Below are 17,001 nucleotides of genomic sequence, written 5' to 3' on the forward strand. Positions count from 1 at the left end.
CGCACCCCCTCTCTCTCTCTCTCTCTCTCTCTCTCTCTCTCTCTCTCTCTCTCTCTCTCTCTCTCTCCCACCCCTTCTCCCACCCTCTCCCCTCCCAAATGGACACTAACAGGTGACAGCAAGTGAGTTAGTGATCCCATCCCTTCCCAAGCACTGCCACTTAACCCATGCCCCAGCACTGCCAGTCTGCCACTGGCCTCATCCTCCTAATGAAGGACTACAGGTCCCAGAATTAGTCCCTTAGAGCTGAGGATCTGACATGCTCCCCCAATGGACGGGGTAGGAATCGGGTAGGTCAGTGTAATGATCAGGTAGGTCAGTGTAGGAATCAGGTTAGTGTAGTGGTCAGGTATTTCAATGCAGCAATCAATTAGGTCAGTGTAGGGATCAGGAAGGTCAGTGTAGGGATCAGGAAGGTCAGTGTAGTAGTCGGGTAGGTCAGTGTATGTGCAGTTTTTACCCCAGATCCCTTGTGTCATTTGTATTTCTTTTGTGGTATAAAGTACAGGGTTTTATATACAACTTTAGTTCCTTAGAGATAAACTGCATTTGTTTCATGTATGTTAGCCCAACATCGCAAGAACTATTACACTCTGTGAATCTAAGTGGCTGCCTGCAGCTGCAATGTTGGGCTTCCATACATGAAACACATGCTTAAATAGGTAAGGGGCGGGGCCTCTCGGCCACGTCATATGGCGGCACTGCCTCCTTGTGATGTCACCGACCGCTGCTTGCTGGGGGGGGGGGGGGGGGTGTCCCTGAATGGCTGTATGGAAATGTGGTCACCCTACTCACCACCAGATGGTGCCAGCTCCAAAAAACAAAACAAAAAAAAATCATTTTTTTTTTGCCCCCCCTTCCAAGCCAAGTCGCCAGGACCCTATTTCTAGTCGCCATGGCGACCTGGCGCCCCCGGTATTTGTCGAGCCCTGTATGTATATGTATATATATATATATATATATATATACACACACATACATACACACACACACACACACACACATACATACATTACACACACATACTGTGCAATGTACTGTGCAATGTAAAGCCGGGAACTCTATACCTTGTACTGTTAAACTTTAATAAAAAACTATTGAAACTAAATTGGATTATTTTGATTAAAATCTATTTTTTTGATTTTTATTACGTTTATTTTAATAAAATGCTTTTGGAGTAAAAAACCTATCTAAAGATAGTTTTCTATTCAGGATACATTAAAGCGGTGGTTCCCCCTAAAACAAATTTCTAACAATACATTAGTAAGACCCGTTACACTGCGGGTAGGCTGGCTTTTTTTTTTTTTTTTTTAGCACATACCTCGATCTCGGCGTTTCGTCCATGGGCGGTGGGCGTTCCTAGTTGATTGACGTTCCTTTGACGGGCGCATACTGCGCGTCACGACTTTCCGACAGAAGCCGAACGTCATTGCGCAGGCGCCGTATAGAGTCGGCTCTATACGGCGCCTGCGCAGCGACGTTCGGCTTCTTTCGGAAAGTCGTAACGTCACGTATGTGCCCGTCGGAGGAACGTCAATCAACTAGGAACGCCCACCGCCAAGGGACGAAACGCCGAGATCGAGGTATGTACAAAAAAAAAAAAAAAAAAAAGCCAGCCTACCCGCAGTGTAACGGGTCTTACGAATGTAATGTTATAAATTTGTTTTAGGGGGAACCACCCCTTTAATAATTTTGTTTATTCAGCATGAAATAGAGCTTAGTTATATGTAGCATGAGGCTGTATATTCTGCAATATGTACTGCATTGATGCATTCACACAATGTCACAGTACCCATGACATAAAGCAAAGTTCAGGAATATTCCTTTATCCCATTGTTTTGCAAATCTATGTACACTAAAAACTGTATGGCTGAATCGGTTCTGATATTGCCGTTTTACTAACCTGACAGTTTATTGTTCTTTATTTTTTGCAAACAAAATGAATATTTGTGCTGGTTCCTATGGTAAAACTTTTTTTTCTGGGGTTAAAGTTCACTTTGCATGAAGTGCAGAAACTGCAGGGTGGATGGAGCACACTTTGGGATGTTTCCATTGGTTTGTGGGATAGTGCATATCCTTTTCCACCATTGCAAAAATAACCTGAATTTCAAACTCCCAGCAAAAAATAAATACAAATAAAATCTGTGCTTAATGGCCTTTTCATCTGAGCAGTCGTAAGGTCAGCACAATGACTAAACAGATCCTGAGCTTAAAAGGACACCGGCATTCTAACATCTGTAAATGTTTACCAACTTCATTACAATTTAACAGTTAATCTGTTTCTCATCAAAATCTTCCAAGGCGCTGGTTTACAATGTGACCACTGCCCAAACTCACATAGTCAGTAGGATTTTCTACAGCTTTAGGGCTTATTCACACCGACAGTGCAAACACCCGCTGGTATGTAATGTAAAGGCAGTGGTGCCAATGTGCTGTAAACAATGCACTGCAACTTTCTTTGTTCGAACTTTATTGAAATTTTACAAAGTGACATTTCATTCAGTTCTATTAGCTATAATGTGACGTGAAGAAATAAATTGCATTGCACCACACTGCTAAAAAAAAAAAAAAAAAAAAAAAAAAAAGTACTACATATAGTAAATTTTCACCTCAGCACCACAGTGGTGTGAACTGTAATAACTCAGAACAAGACTTTGTGCATTCTGTATGTTGAGATTGTGTTGGGCAAGGCTGTCCACCTCAGCCCAGTGCATCTGGTGTGATTAGGTCCTTATATATATATATATATATATATATATATATATATATATATATATACACACAGTACAGACCAAAAGTTTGGACACACCTTCTCAATCTTTATTTTCATGACTATGAAAATTGTAGATTCACACTGAAGGCATCAAAACTATGAAGTAACACATGTGGAATTATACATAACAAAAACGTGTGAAACAACTAAAAATATATTACATATTCTAGGTTCTTCAAAGTAGCCACCTTTTGCAGCACACACATCTCTAGAACTGTTAAGAGGAGACTGTGTGAATCAGGCCTTCATGGTAGAATATCTGCTAGGAAACCACTGCTAAAGAAAGGCAACAAGCAGAAGAGACTTGTTTGGGCTAAAGAACACAAGGAATGGACATTAGACCAGTGGAAATCTGTGCTTTAGTCTGATGAGTCCAAACTTGAGATCTTTGGTTCCAACCCTCGTGTGTTTGTGCGACGCAGAAAAGGTGAACGGATGGACTCTACATGCCTGGTTCCCACCGTGAAGCATGGAGGAGGAGGTGTGATGGTGTGGGGGTGCTTTGCTGGTGACACTGTTGGGGATTTAATCAAAATTTAAGGCATACTGAACCAGCATGGCTACCACAGCATCTTACAGCGGCATGCTATTCCATCCGGTTTGCGTTTAGTTGGACCATGATTTATTTTTCAACAGGATAATGACCCCAAACACACCTCCAGGCTGTGTAAGGGCTATTTGACCAAGAAGGAGAGTGATGGGGTGCTGCGCCAGGTGACTACCTCTTGAAGCTCATCAAGAGAATGCCAAGAGTGTGCCAAGCAGTAATCAAAGCAAAAGGTGGCTACTTTGAAGAACCTAGAATAGGAAATATATTTCATTTATTTTTATATTTAGTTTTGATGCCTTCAGTGTGAATCTACAATTTTCATAGTCATGAAAATAAAAAAAACTCTTTGAATGAGAAGGTGTGTCCAAACGTTTGGTCTGTACTATATATAAGTCAAGTGGCTATTGACGATACGCGTGGGGGAGAAGCCGAGTGACGCGATCGACGGTCGAATCCGTCCTTCTGAGGAGATCGTAGCACTGAGCGGCGTTCAATGACTGATTGCAGTTGAGCCTTTTTACCATCGAGGTTCCGTGAGTGCAATCATTGTATTGCAGGGTTCATTTCCCATTTTATTACGTTATTTGCACCATATATCTTTCTTTTCTCCTTATGAGCGGCTGATATCCTGTGTTAATCGGGGAGTCCAGAAGGAAAAGGTTTATTTTTTTTTTTTTTTTGCTATAATGACAGCTGCACACCAGAGGATTGTGGATCTCACACCTGTCTCCTATTAGCCTATGTACTGAACTGTGTTTTTTCCATGAACTATTTTTGCTGGTTCTATTTGAATTTTTTCACATTATAGTTTTTGAGTGGTTTTTGTTTATCTTTTGCACATATACCTCCCTGATTTGAGGTGTAGGGGGTTCTTATTTATGTATATGGTATATATATATGTATGCAATTTTTTACTTGATTATCAGCGCAACACAATATTTTCTTATTTATTCACTTTGGTTTTGTGCACCTCACGTGACTGCAGCTTATCTTTAGTATTTTATATGGTTTTAGTAATAGCGCTGTAGTACCTTTTTACATACATGTACTATATATATATATATATATATTAAGGCTGCTACTGATCAAAATTTTTCTGTTCGATTAATCGTTTTTTTTTTTATCGATTAATCGACTAATTTCGATTAATTATAACGCACATACAGATCCAACTACTTTTAGCTGATCTCCTTGCAGGCTGATTCCCAGTGCAGCTACCAACCACTGGAAACATGGATAGCAGGATACAAAAAACACACAAAGACAGCGCTCGATGGGAATAGCATTAAAACTGTTATAGTCTTCAAGTAGGTAACCAAAAAGATATTGCACTGGAGATAAAATCGATGTAGCTACATAAACTGTAAAAATGGTGCGAGTAATACCAAATGGTACCAAAGCAGTCATAAAAACATGTAGCTAAGTATGATACTGGTATAAAAATGTGTACAACGATACCACTTCTGAATCCAGATGAGACAGGGTTAACATCAGTCCGTCGGCATGTAGATGTCCCATGAAGGGAACTATCACAACTCCCAGTGGATGGTTGTAGAATCCCAGGTTGATAGAGGGGAGTGATAGAGGGAAGTGTAACAGCCCTTGCGTGTGGCAGATAGTAAGGTCCCGCCTGCATGCAGATATGAAGGCACAGCAAAGGAGCCCTTCAGATGGACACGGCAAGCCCCGCCGGTGTCCGTGACGTTACTGGATCTCCGACGGAACTCCCTGAAGGCCCAGAAGCCGGCGGAGAGGTGAGTACCAATCAAAAGAATTTTAATCGATCAAAAAAATTAAAGATTAATCGATTAATTAAAAGTTAATTTGCACAGCCCTAAAATATATATATATATATCATACACACACACACACACACACAAATAAACATACACACACACACACACAGTAGAACTTGGGCCCCTTTCACACAGGCTTTCCGATCAGGTCCGCCTGTCAGTTTTTCAGGGGGACCTGATCGGACGCTCCATTCTCCGTTCATAGCTGACATCCGCCGCTATTCAATCCAATCAAGTCCGTGAAATCTAGACAGATGGAGACCCTATTTTCCATCTGCCAGGCGGATCGGATGGGATTGGATGAAAACGGACAGGCAGTCTGTTTTCATCCGATCTCCCATAGAGGAAAGCGGAGGGCTTTGACAGATCCGTTTTTGCTCAGTGAGAGGAGACGGACCTGCCATCCAGGGGTACAGGTAGTACACCTGTAAGGGGCCCGATGGTCCCCAGGGCCCCATCTGGAACCCCCCCCCCCCTAATTTAAAAAAAATTATATATTTTTTTAGATTTTGTTTTGTCAGCTCCCCAAGCACCCAACCACCTCAATTTGCGGCGTCAGCAACCCCCCACGGCTCCCGCGACACCCACCGGTTCTCAATTTGCGGCCTCCCCCCTAGTTCTCTGCTCCAGGGGGCCCAGGCCTGAAGCTGTGTAAGGAACCCCAAAATTCCTGATGGCTCAGCGGGGATCAGCAGATCGGTCACCCGCTGAGCAAGGCCGTTAGGTGAATCGCCCGTGTGAAGGAGCCATTACAAATCGCAGACATTTCTTTGTAATCACTGTGATGTACCAGGTTAGCCAGTAATAAATACACACAGTAGGTGAAAAAAAAGTGTTGTTAAACTGATATATTTTGTTTATCGCTAAAATGTATATTAAAAAAACAAGGGACTGTGACCAGGTTTTGTTTTGCATCTCCAATATGAAACATTATCACGAAAAATTAATTAGAAATAAATAAAAAATGAAGTAGGGCATATATTTTTACTTAGGCCCCTTTCACACGGTCGGACCGTTCAGGTCCGCCTGTCAGTTTTGTCGGCAGACCTGAACGGCGGCTCAATGCAATCCTATGGAGCGTCGGATGCCAGAGAAGACATGTCCGCTGACATCCGACCCAATCCGCCAAAAATCAGATGTATGTCGATACGTCCCCATCCATCCATGGCGGATCGGATCGGGTGAGATCTGATGAAAACGGACGTGCTGTCTATTTTCATCAGATCTCTCCATAGGATACAGCGGCGCTGCACAAGTCCCTCCCCGCTCAGTGTGCAGAGCGGGACATGTCATCCGTCAGCTCAGCGGAGAGATCTCCCCCTGAGCTGGCGGACTCCGTAACGACGCGTAAAAGAGGCCTTAGGTTCACACTAATGTAGTATGGGAAATGCAGCATTTCCTGTTTGGCATTCGAATCGCACTGCCCTTGCAATCCGCTGCAGATGTCAGTGCATTGTACTCTGACTGTCCTATGAGGCTGCAGGACCCCTCCTGGCCCTTTATCTGGACAGTGCTGATTGGCCCTGTGCTGATCACATGTACCCTCCCAAAAAAATAAAAATAATACACATCAAACTGAACATGTGAAGATTACCCAAGCTATAACAGCTTCAACTCTTCTGTGAAGTGTTGACCATTCTTCCAGAAGCACATTTTTGAGGTCACGGATGTGGATAAGAAGGCCTGACTCATAATCTCCACTTTAATTCATCCCAAAGGTGCTCTATCGGGTTGAGGTTGGGATTCTGTGCAGGCCAGTCAAGATCGTCCACCCCAATCTCGCTCATACGTGTCTTTATGGACCTTTATTTGTGCACTGGTCCAAATCATTTAGGTTGTGGGGGAGGGGGATTATGGCAGGGCTCGTCAAACCCCGGGTGCCAGGTTGCAATTGCGACTAGAATTATCGACCTGGCGCCTAGGGCGGCACAGCTGGGGTACCTTGTCTCTGTGCGCACGCCCCCTCGAACACATCGTGCCGGCTGGTAATTGAGGCCGCGGCTTTGCGGCCTTCTGCAATCCTATGGTTCCTTCTGGAATCTGGCGCCCTCTTGTGGTGGCCGTTGGTATGACAAGACAACCAGCAATGCTAATGGAGCGTCCCCTGCCTGTTTCCATCTCCTTCCCTTTACTTAGAACCCTCAAATATTATATATATTTTTTATTCTAACACCCTAGAGAATAAAATAGCGGTCGTTGTAATACTTTCTGTCACACCGTATTTGCGCAGCGGTCTTAAAAGCACACTTTTCTGGGAAAAAAATACACTTTTTTTTAATAAAAAAATAAGACAACAGTAAAGTCAGCCCAATTTATTTTATATTGTGAAAGATAATGTTACTTTGAGTAAATTGATACCCAACATGTCACGCTTTAAAATTGCATCCGCTCGTGGAATGGCGACAAACTTTTACCCTTTAAAATCTCCATAGGCGACGTTTAAAAAATTCTACAGGTTGCATGTTTTGAGTTACAAAAGGAGGTCTAGGGCTAGAATTATTGCTCTCGCTCTACCAATCGCAGGGATACCTCACATGTGTGGTTTGAACACAGCTTTTATATGTGGACGCTACTCACGTATGCGTTCGCTTGTGCACGCGAGCTCGGCGGGATGGGGCACTTTCCTGGCTCCTAACTTCTTTAGCTGGCTCCTAGATTCCAAGCAATTTTGTCAAACCCTGGATTATGGCATGGGGTTGTTTTTGTGGGGTTGGGCTTGGCCCCTTAGTTCCAGTGAAAGGAACTCTTAAAGTAGTTGTATACCCTAATTTGTAATTTATACCTACAGGTATGCCTTAAACGGAGGTAAAGCGCAGCTAAAACTAAGGGCACTTAACCGCTAAAGGATTCGCCGCCCCAGTGTGAAAGGGGTCTACAACGCCAACGCGCAGGCGGCCCCACTGTGAAAGAGGTCTAATGCTTAACGGCACCCCCTTGCGTCAGTGACCACGGCATGTTTTTTTGCGTGTGTGAAACCAAACGGTGCTGCAGCACCATATGGTTCCCTGTGTTACTTAACCACTTCAGATCCGCGCTATAGTAAAAATACGTCTGCAGCGCGGACCTGAAGTGCCAAGTGGCCGTGTTTAAACGGCCTGCTGTTTCTCTGCTGGAAGCGCGTCCTCGCGAGCGCGCTTCTGCAGAAAACTGTGTTGGCCGTGTCCCTCGGACACAGCCAATCACAGATCGTGCTGAATGGCCAATCACAGCGGCCATTCAGCATTCGATCTAGCCGTCCAATGAGAGATGATCTCGAATGTAAACAAATGAGATCATCTCTCATCGCCGGCTTTCTCTCCTTACACACAGACCGCGTGTGAGGAGAGAAAGACAGTTTCACATCGATCGTTTACAGTAAAAAAAAAAAAAAAAAGTGAGTGACACAAACACTACCCAGTCCCTGCCAGTGCCACCTTCCAGTGCCACCTTCCAGTGCCATCAGCCAGTGCCACCAGCCAGTGCATTTTCATCAGAGCCACCTGCCATCAGTGCCACCTGCCCCTGCCATCAGTGCCACCTGCCCCTGCCATCAGTGCCACCTGCCCCTGCCATCAGTGCCACCTGCCCCTGCCATCAGTGCCACCTGCCCCTGCCATCAGTGCCACCTGCCCCTGCCATCAGTGCCACCTGCCAGTGCCGCCTGCTCGTGCCATCTGCCCGTGCCACCTGCCCGTGCCACCTGCCAAAAGTGCAATCTGCCAAAAGTGCAATCTGCCAAAAGTGCCACCTGCCAAAAGTGCCACCTGCCAAAAGTGCCACCTGCCAAAAGTGCCACCTGCCAGTGCCACCTGCCCGTGCCACCTGCCCGTGCCACCTGCCCGTGCCATCAGTGCCGTCAGCCATCAGTGCCATCAGTGCCACCTGCCATCAGTGCCACCTGCCGCCAGTGACACCTGCCGCCAGTGCCACCTGCCGCCCGTGCCACCTGCCCGTGCCACCTGCCCGTGCCACCTGCCCGTGCCATCAGTGCCACCCGTGCCATCTGCCCGTGCCATCAGTGCCACCTGCCATCAGTGCCACCTGCCATCAGTGCTACCTGCCATCAGTGCCACCTGCCATCAGTGCTACCTGCCATCAGTGCCATCTGCCCGTGCCATCTGCCAGTCCCATTTGCCGTCAGTGCCACCTGTCAGTGTCATCAGTGCCACGTGCCATCTTTTGTCATTGCCAACGATGGCTAAAAGATCTTTTTCACTTACGGAGGCATACGAAATTATTGCGGCCGACGAGAGCAACGGGGAGCTCTGCGATTCGGATTCCTCCGCAAGGTCAGACGCCGGATCTGATGTTGAATATGAGCCGATAGTTAGCAGTGAAGAGGAAGAGGAGAAAGAGGAGGAAGAGGAGGAAGAGGAGGAAGAGGAGGAAGAGGAGGAAGAAGAGGAGGAAGAGGAAGAGGAAGAAGAGGAAGAAGAGGAGGAAGAGGAAGAAGAAGAGGAAGAAGAGGAGGAAGAGGGTCCGCCCGCCAGACGAAGGCGTATTGCTAAGGAGGCAGTGCCATCCACCAGCACTGCTGTGCCATCCACCAGCACTGCTGTGCCATCCACCAGCACTGCTGTGCCATCCACCAGCACTGCTGTGCCATCCACCAGCACCGCTGTGCCATCCACCAGAACCGCAACACCTCGTCAAGCAAGGTCACGTACCAGTAGGTCCCATGCCAGCCTTCCCTATTCCCTTCAGTACCCCTTGTGGCTTCCTCCTAATTCAGGAGAAGCCAACATTCCCCCTTTCACTGCCCAGCCAGGAGTCCAAGTGGACACAGAAAATTTTGCCCCAATAGATTTTTTCAATTTAATTTTTACTGAGGACTTGCTTTCCTCAATTGTTTCCCAGTCCAATCTCTATGCCCAACAATTTATTTCCAGTCACCCCACATCCTATTATGCCCGTCCCTTCCAATGGAGACCCCTTACAGTGGAAGAGTTTAAATTTTTTTTGGGCCTCGTATTCTGTATGGGACTAAACCACAAAAATGAAGTACGTTCATATTGGTCAAAACGCCCCATATACCACATGCCCGTCTTTTCCTCAAAAATGCCCAGGTCCAGATATCAAATGATCATGCGATTCCTACACTATAGTGACAATACCCAGTGCCCTCCCCGAGATGACCCAAATTTTGACAAACTTTATAAGATTCGGCCACTACTAGATTATTTTTCCCAAATTTTCCCCCAGTTGTTTACCCCGGACCAAAACATCTGTGTTGACGAGTCCCTTGTAAAATTTTCTGGCAGGCTCGGCATAAAGCAATTTATGCCCTCCAAAAGGGCCCGCTATGGAGTGAAGCTCTACAAATTATGTGACCGTGCCACCGGATATACCTATGCCCTCAACATATATGAAGGAAAGGACAGCCAGCTACACCCCCCTAATTGCCCAGACTACATAGGAACCAGCGGGAAAATTGTTTGGCAACTCCTAAACCCGCTCATGGAGAAAGGCTACCACTTGTATGTGGACAATTTCTACACAAGTTTGCCCCTTTTCCGAAACCTGTATAGAAAGAAGACACCCGCATGCGGCACCGTACGGTCGAACCGGAAGGGCTTTCCTCAAAGCCTCGTCACCAAGAAGCTAAGAAAAGGGGAGACGGCGAGTGCACGCAATGAGGAAGTTCTGGCCGTGAAATGGAGGGACAAAAGGGATGTGTACGTGCTTTCTACCATCCACAACAATACATGCGTTACCATCAGAAGGAGGAATGGGCAAATCCAGAAACCTAAATGTATCCACGAATACAATAAGTTCATGGGGGGTGTCGATTTCAATGATCAAATGATCGAGCCCTACCTTTCCACAAGACGATCATACCAGTGGTATAAAAAAGTTTCAATTTACTTATTCAATTTGGCCATATACAACACGTACGTATTATATCGAAAATCCACTCCAAGACCCAAATCCTACCTTTACTTCCAGGAGGAAATCACCACTGCCCTTTTATACACCAGCAACCCACCAGCAACCATTCGATCCGATGTGGTAAGCCGACTCTACGAGCGCCACTTCCCAGATAAAATCCCTCCCGGACCAACAGGCCGAAATTCTCAAAAAAAATGCCGGGTGTGCTCCAAAGATGGAGTGAGAAGAGACACCCGTTTTCATTGTGCCCAATGCCCTTCCCAACCAGGCCTCTGCATAGGCGGCTGTTTCCGCCGTTATCATTCCTTACTAAATTATTAGTCACTTCCTGCCATTTACCTTTACACCCCTTATGCCTCTGCTTGCTCTGTATTTGACCCTGGCTTGTTATTTGACCACGATTCTGCCTACCGATTTTGTTTATACCTCTGCCTGATATGGAACTGACCCTGGACTGTTATTTGACCACGCTTATGCCTACCGATTCTGTTTATACCTCTGCCTGATATGGAACTGACCCTGGACCGTTTGACCATTCTTTTTGCCTGCCTCTTGGACTGATCTTTTACCCTGCCAGTGGACTAGTGGGATTCAAAGCACAGGGGTCTCACATGTGAGGGGCTCCAGAATTGTTTTTCTGGATGAAGAAAACTATTGTTTTTGTTTTCTCTTTCTAGATTAGGGTCTGGTTGCCCGGAGGCTTCAAAGAGATTTGGGTGGGAGAAGCCTCTACCCCTGTCCCCATTCTGTCCTGAACGAGGCCCTACTTCTGCCTGCTGCCTGTAGGACCTATGCCATCATGCCTGTTGCCTGGACAATTGCATTTTCTTTTGCTGACCAAGTCCCTGCCTGCTGCCTGGACCAGTGCTATCGTCCCGTGGACAACTGCGCTACTAAAACCACAGGTACATTTTTTGTTTACCCTTTGCTTAGCATAATGTATTTTGGGGTGTAATTCTTGTCATGTGTATGCTATGTGTCCCTAGAACACCGGTTGGTCTTCCTTGCATGTTGGGCCTCTGTATGTGGTCAGGCTGTGAAAAAGTCCCACACATGTGGTATCGCCATACTCAGGAGGAGCAGCAGAATGTATTTTGGGGTGTAATTTTTGCTATGTACAGGCTATGTGTTGGCAATATCTTATAAATGGACAACTTTGCATAAAAAAATTGCGTTTTCATTTTTTTTCCACATTTTCCAAAAACGTTTGGAAAAAAATGAATCGTTCAAAAGACTCATTATGCCTCATAGATTATACGTTGGGGTGTTAGCTTTCCAAAATGGGGTCACTTTGTGGGCATTTCCATTGTCCAGGTGCTCCAGGGCCTTCAAAAGTGTAATAGGTAGTCAACATGTTAGATGTGTAATTTATGCTCCTAGAACACCTGATGGTGCTCCCTGCATATTGGGGCTCTGTATGTGGCCAGGCTGTGAAAAAGTCCCACACATGTGGTATCGCCATACTCAGGAGGAGTAGCAGAATGTATTTTGGGGTGTAATTTTTGCTATGTACAGGCTATGTGTTGGCAATATCTTATAAATGGACAACTTTGCGTAAAAAAAATGCGTTTTCATTTTTTTCCCACATTTTCCAAAAACGTTTGGAAAAAAATGAATCGTTCAAAAGACTCATTATGCCTCATAGATTATACGTTGGGGTGTTAGCTTTCCAAAATGGGGTCACTTTGTGGGCATTTCCATTGTCCAGGTGCTCCAGGGCCTTCAAAAGTGTAATAGGTAGTCAACAAGTTAGATGTGTAATTTATGCTCCTAGAACACCTGATGGTGCTCCCTGCATATTGGGGCTCTGTATGTGGTCAGGCTGTGAAAAAGTCCCACACATGTGGTATCGCCATACTCAGGAGGAGTAGCAGAATGTATTTTTGGGTGTCATTTGTGGTATACACATGCCATGTGAGAGAAATAACCTATTACAATGACAATTTTGTGAGGGGGAAAAAAAAAATAAAAAAAATATTAATTTTGCAAAGAATTGTGGGAAAAAATTACAACATCAAAAACCTCATCATGCATCTTACTAAATACCTTGGAATGTCTACTTTCTAAAAAGGGGTCATTTGGGGGGTATTTGTACTTTCCTGGCGTGTTCAGGGCCCCAAGAAATGAGATAGGCACCGGTACAACAGGTGTGATATTTTTTTTATGATTTGCACCATAGCTTGTAGACTCTCTAACTTTCACAAAGAGCAAATAATATCCACTAATTTGGGTTATTTTTACCAAAGACATGTAGCAGTATAAATTGTGGCCAAAATTTATGAAGAAAAATTAATATTTTGCTAAATTTTATCGCATAAACTAAGAAAAATTCATTTTTTTTCAAAATTTTGCGCCTTTTTTCATTTATAGCGCAAAAAATAAAAAGTCCAGAGGTGATCAAATACCACCAAAAGAAAGCTCTGTTTGTATGAAAAAAAGGACAAAAAATTCATTTGGATACAATGTTGTATGACTGAGTAATTAACATTCAAAGTGTGAGAGTGCTGAAAGCTGAAAATTGCTCCGGGAACGAAGGTGGTTTAAGTGCCCAGTAAGCAAGTGGTTAAAGCGGAGCTCCAGCTGCAAATGGATGTCATATGACGTCCTGGGCTTCATGGCCGGCTAGGGGGCGCACGACCGCGGCATTGCTCGGGACCAGTGCGTGTGCCCGGTAGCCGCGATATCTTCCGGGCACACGCAATTGCCCGCACACACGGTAGGACCGTGGATGTGTGTGTAAACACACAGATCCATGTCCTGTCAGGAGACCGATATGTGTTCCCAGTACAGAGGAACACACATCGGTCTCCTCCCCTTGTGAGTCCCCGCCCCCTACAGTTAGAATCACTCACTAGGGAACATACTTAAAGTGGAGGTTCACCCGGAAATGACAATTTTTAAGATTAGATTCCTGCTCATTTTGTCTAGGGGAATCGGGTATTTTTTTTTAAAACGAAGCAGTACTTACCGTTTTAAAGATACATCTTCTCCGCCGCTTCCGGGTATGGGCTGTGGGACTGGGCGTTCCTATTTGATTGACAGTCTTCCGACAGGTTTCCGACGGTCGCATACATCGCGTCACGATTTTCCGAAAGTAGCCGAACGTCAGTGCGCAGGCGCACCGACGTTCGGCTTCTTTCGGCTACTCGTGACGCGATAGATGCGACCGTCGAAAGCCTGTCGGAAGACTGTCAATCCAGAAGGAACGCCCAGTCCCGAACACCATACCCGGAAGCGGCGGAGAAGATCGCTCTCTAAACCGCTAAGTACTGCTTCGTTTTTAAAAAAAACTACCTGATTCCCCTAGACAAAATGAGCATCAATCTAATCTTAAACATTTTTTTTAGGGTGAACTCCCGCTTTAACCCCTTCAGCGCCCCCAGTGTTAACCCCTTCCCTGACAGTCACATTTACACAGTAATCAGTGCAGTTTTATAGCACTAATCGCTGAATAAATGTGAATGGTCCCAAAAATGTGTCAAAATTGTCCGATATGTTCGTCGCAATGTCACGGTCACAATAAAAATCGCAGATCGCCGCCGTTACAAGTAAAAAAAAAAAAAATGCAATAAATCTATCCCCTATTTTGTAGACGCTATAACTTTTGCGCAAACCAATTAATATACGCTTATTGTGCTTTTTTACCAAAAATATGTAGAAGAATACGTATCGGTCTAAACTGTGGATTTTTTATTTATTTTTTATATAGATTTTTGGGGATATTTATTATAGCAAAAAGTAAAAAAAAAATTGTTTTTTTTTTTCAAAATTGTCGCTCTATTTTTGTTTATAGCGCAAAAAATAAAAACCGCAGAGGTGATCAAATGCCACCAAAATAAAGCTCTATTTGTGGGGAAAAAAAGGACGATAATTTTGTTTGGGAGCCACGTCGCACGACCGCGCAATTGTCAGTTAAAGTGACGCAGTGCCGAATCGCAAAAAGTGCTCTAGTAAGGAAGGGGGTAAATTCTTCTGGGGCTGAAGTCGTTAATAAGCACACTTACCTGTCCAGGGTGCCCACGATGTCGGCTGCCCGAGGCCGATCCGATGATCGGATCGGGTCCCGGCGCTGCCATTCGAAGCAAGGGAAACAGGCAGTGGCTTCACTGCCCGTTTCCTACTGTGCAAGGTCCCAGAAGACAGTGTACCCAAATATCCCAGAAGACAGTGGGAGGAGGACAAGAAGGAAGATCGCTGTGGAATAGGAAGTGGCAGATTAGGACGATCTGCCTAGTAACAGCCATTTCTGGAAAGTATATAAAAAAAAAAAAAAAATTCTGATTTTTTTGGAGCCTTTTTCTGTGTTTTTTTTCTTTTGAGGGTGGACCTCCGCTTTAAAAAGTTAGGCGAGGGACGATTTCTTCCATTTGTCCCTTTTACCTGCGACGTTTGGAAGCGAACACGCGTGCACGCCCCGCACATACGTGACCCTAATTCTATGGGCAGCTTGGCTTCACCACTAAAAGGCATCACATTTCCCATCAGATTTGTATAGTCACAGGCAGTGATGAGGAAAGTCCTGGACTCCTCTCCACTCCTCTGATCTCTTCTTATAACTGAACCCAAAATACTTGTTGAAAGTTCTGTAATCTCCCCTCCCCCTCTCCATACTGATCCCGGGGAGTTCTTCTTCCTACAATTGGGGTGACAGGGACCCGCACAGGATACTTATCCCTGTATATTACCAGTCACCTACCTCCTCCTCCACCTCCTCCGCTCTGCTCTTCCCGGCTTTCACTCCTCCTTCAGACATGATGAATGAGAGCGCTGTCCCCGGTGTGGTGTCCCCGGTATTCGGTGTCCCCGGTGTGGTGTCCCCGGTATTCGGTGTCCCCGGTGTGGTGTCCCCGGTATTCGGTGTCCCCGGTATTCAGTCCACCATTAGGGAGCGGATCTCCTTCACACACAGCGCTGTGCTCACCCCGAGCTCAGGCCGGTCATGTGACTGAACGGAAACAGCTCAGCAGGATGATCGGGGTCCACCTTCCTACTACATGGATGGGGGGGTCATGTCCGTCTCATAGCATTCCCTTCTCCATGGATTGTTGGTCTGGAATCCCATTAGTAAGCAGAAACTTTCCCAGTGCTCCGGGGAATGTTCATCACTTCCCAGCCCATTGTATGGCAATGGAATCCAGAGCTAGATCTCTTAACCCTTTCATGCCGAAGCTTATTTCTGACATTTGTTGCTTTACAAGTTAAAATCCGTCCTTTTTTTTTGCTAGAAAATGACTTAGAGCCCCCCAAACAAACATTATATATAGATATATATCTGTAGATTTACTCTTCCTGCCGCCCAAGGCCAGGTTCCTCAATGCACCCCCTCCCCGCCAACCGAAACCCCCCCCCCCCCCCCCCCAAATCAACTGAGGATGGCAGGGGCAGCACGGTTAGTTCAAATATTTTTTGTTTCTTTTTTTTTTTTACTTTTTTATCACTTTTTTTTTTTTAAGTTGTAGCTTGTCGTTTACTTTTTTTACTTTTGTATAACTTTGTTACCGTATTATTTTTCTTATTCATTACTTTTTTATTTTATTCATTTTCTTATTAAAGCGGAGGTTCACCCGTACAATATACTTTTTCCCCTTAGATTGATGCTCGTTTTGTCTAGGGGAATCGGCTAGTTGTTTTAAAATATGAGCTGTACTTACCGTTTACGAGATGCATCTTCTCCGCCGCTTCCGGGTATGGGCTGCGGGAATGGGCGTTCCTATTTTGATTGACAGTCTCCCGACGGTCGCATCCATCGCGTCACGATTTTCCGAAAGAAGCCGAACATCGGTGCGCAGGCGCAGTATAGAGCCGCACCGACGTTCGGCTTCTTTCGGCTACTAGTGACGCGATGGATGCGACCGTCGGAAGCCTCTCGGAAGACTGTCAATCAAGAAGGAACGCCCGCTCCCGAAGACCCATACCCGGAAGCGACGGAGAGGATGCATCTCGTAAACGGTAAGTACGGATCATATTTTAAAACAACTAGCCGATTCCCCTAGACAAAACGAGCAGGAATCTAA

At 45.4% G+C, this 17,001-nt stretch overlaps 1 protein-coding gene across 1 annotated transcript in view; it reads right to left on the minus strand.

Annotated features, from left to right (window-relative positions):
* Nucleotides 1-16,081, minus strand: part of LOC120937687 (two pore calcium channel protein 1-like) — a 73,636-nt gene extending 57,555 nt beyond the window's left edge. The window contains exon 1 of the mRNA XM_040351097.1: nucleotides 15,684-16,081. Coding sequence (XP_040207031.1) covers nucleotides 15,684-15,740 — 57 coding nt within the window. The 5' untranslated portion in view covers nucleotides 15,741-16,081. The remainder of the gene's footprint in view (nucleotides 1-15,683) is intronic.
* Between the last annotated feature and the right edge of the window lie 920 nt (nucleotides 16,082-17,001).

Source organism: Rana temporaria, chromosome 4 (assembly GCF_905171775.1).
Source record: "Rana temporaria chromosome 4, aRanTem1.1, whole genome shotgun sequence".
Lineage (NCBI taxonomy): Eukaryota > Metazoa > Chordata > Amphibia > Anura > Ranidae > Rana > Rana temporaria.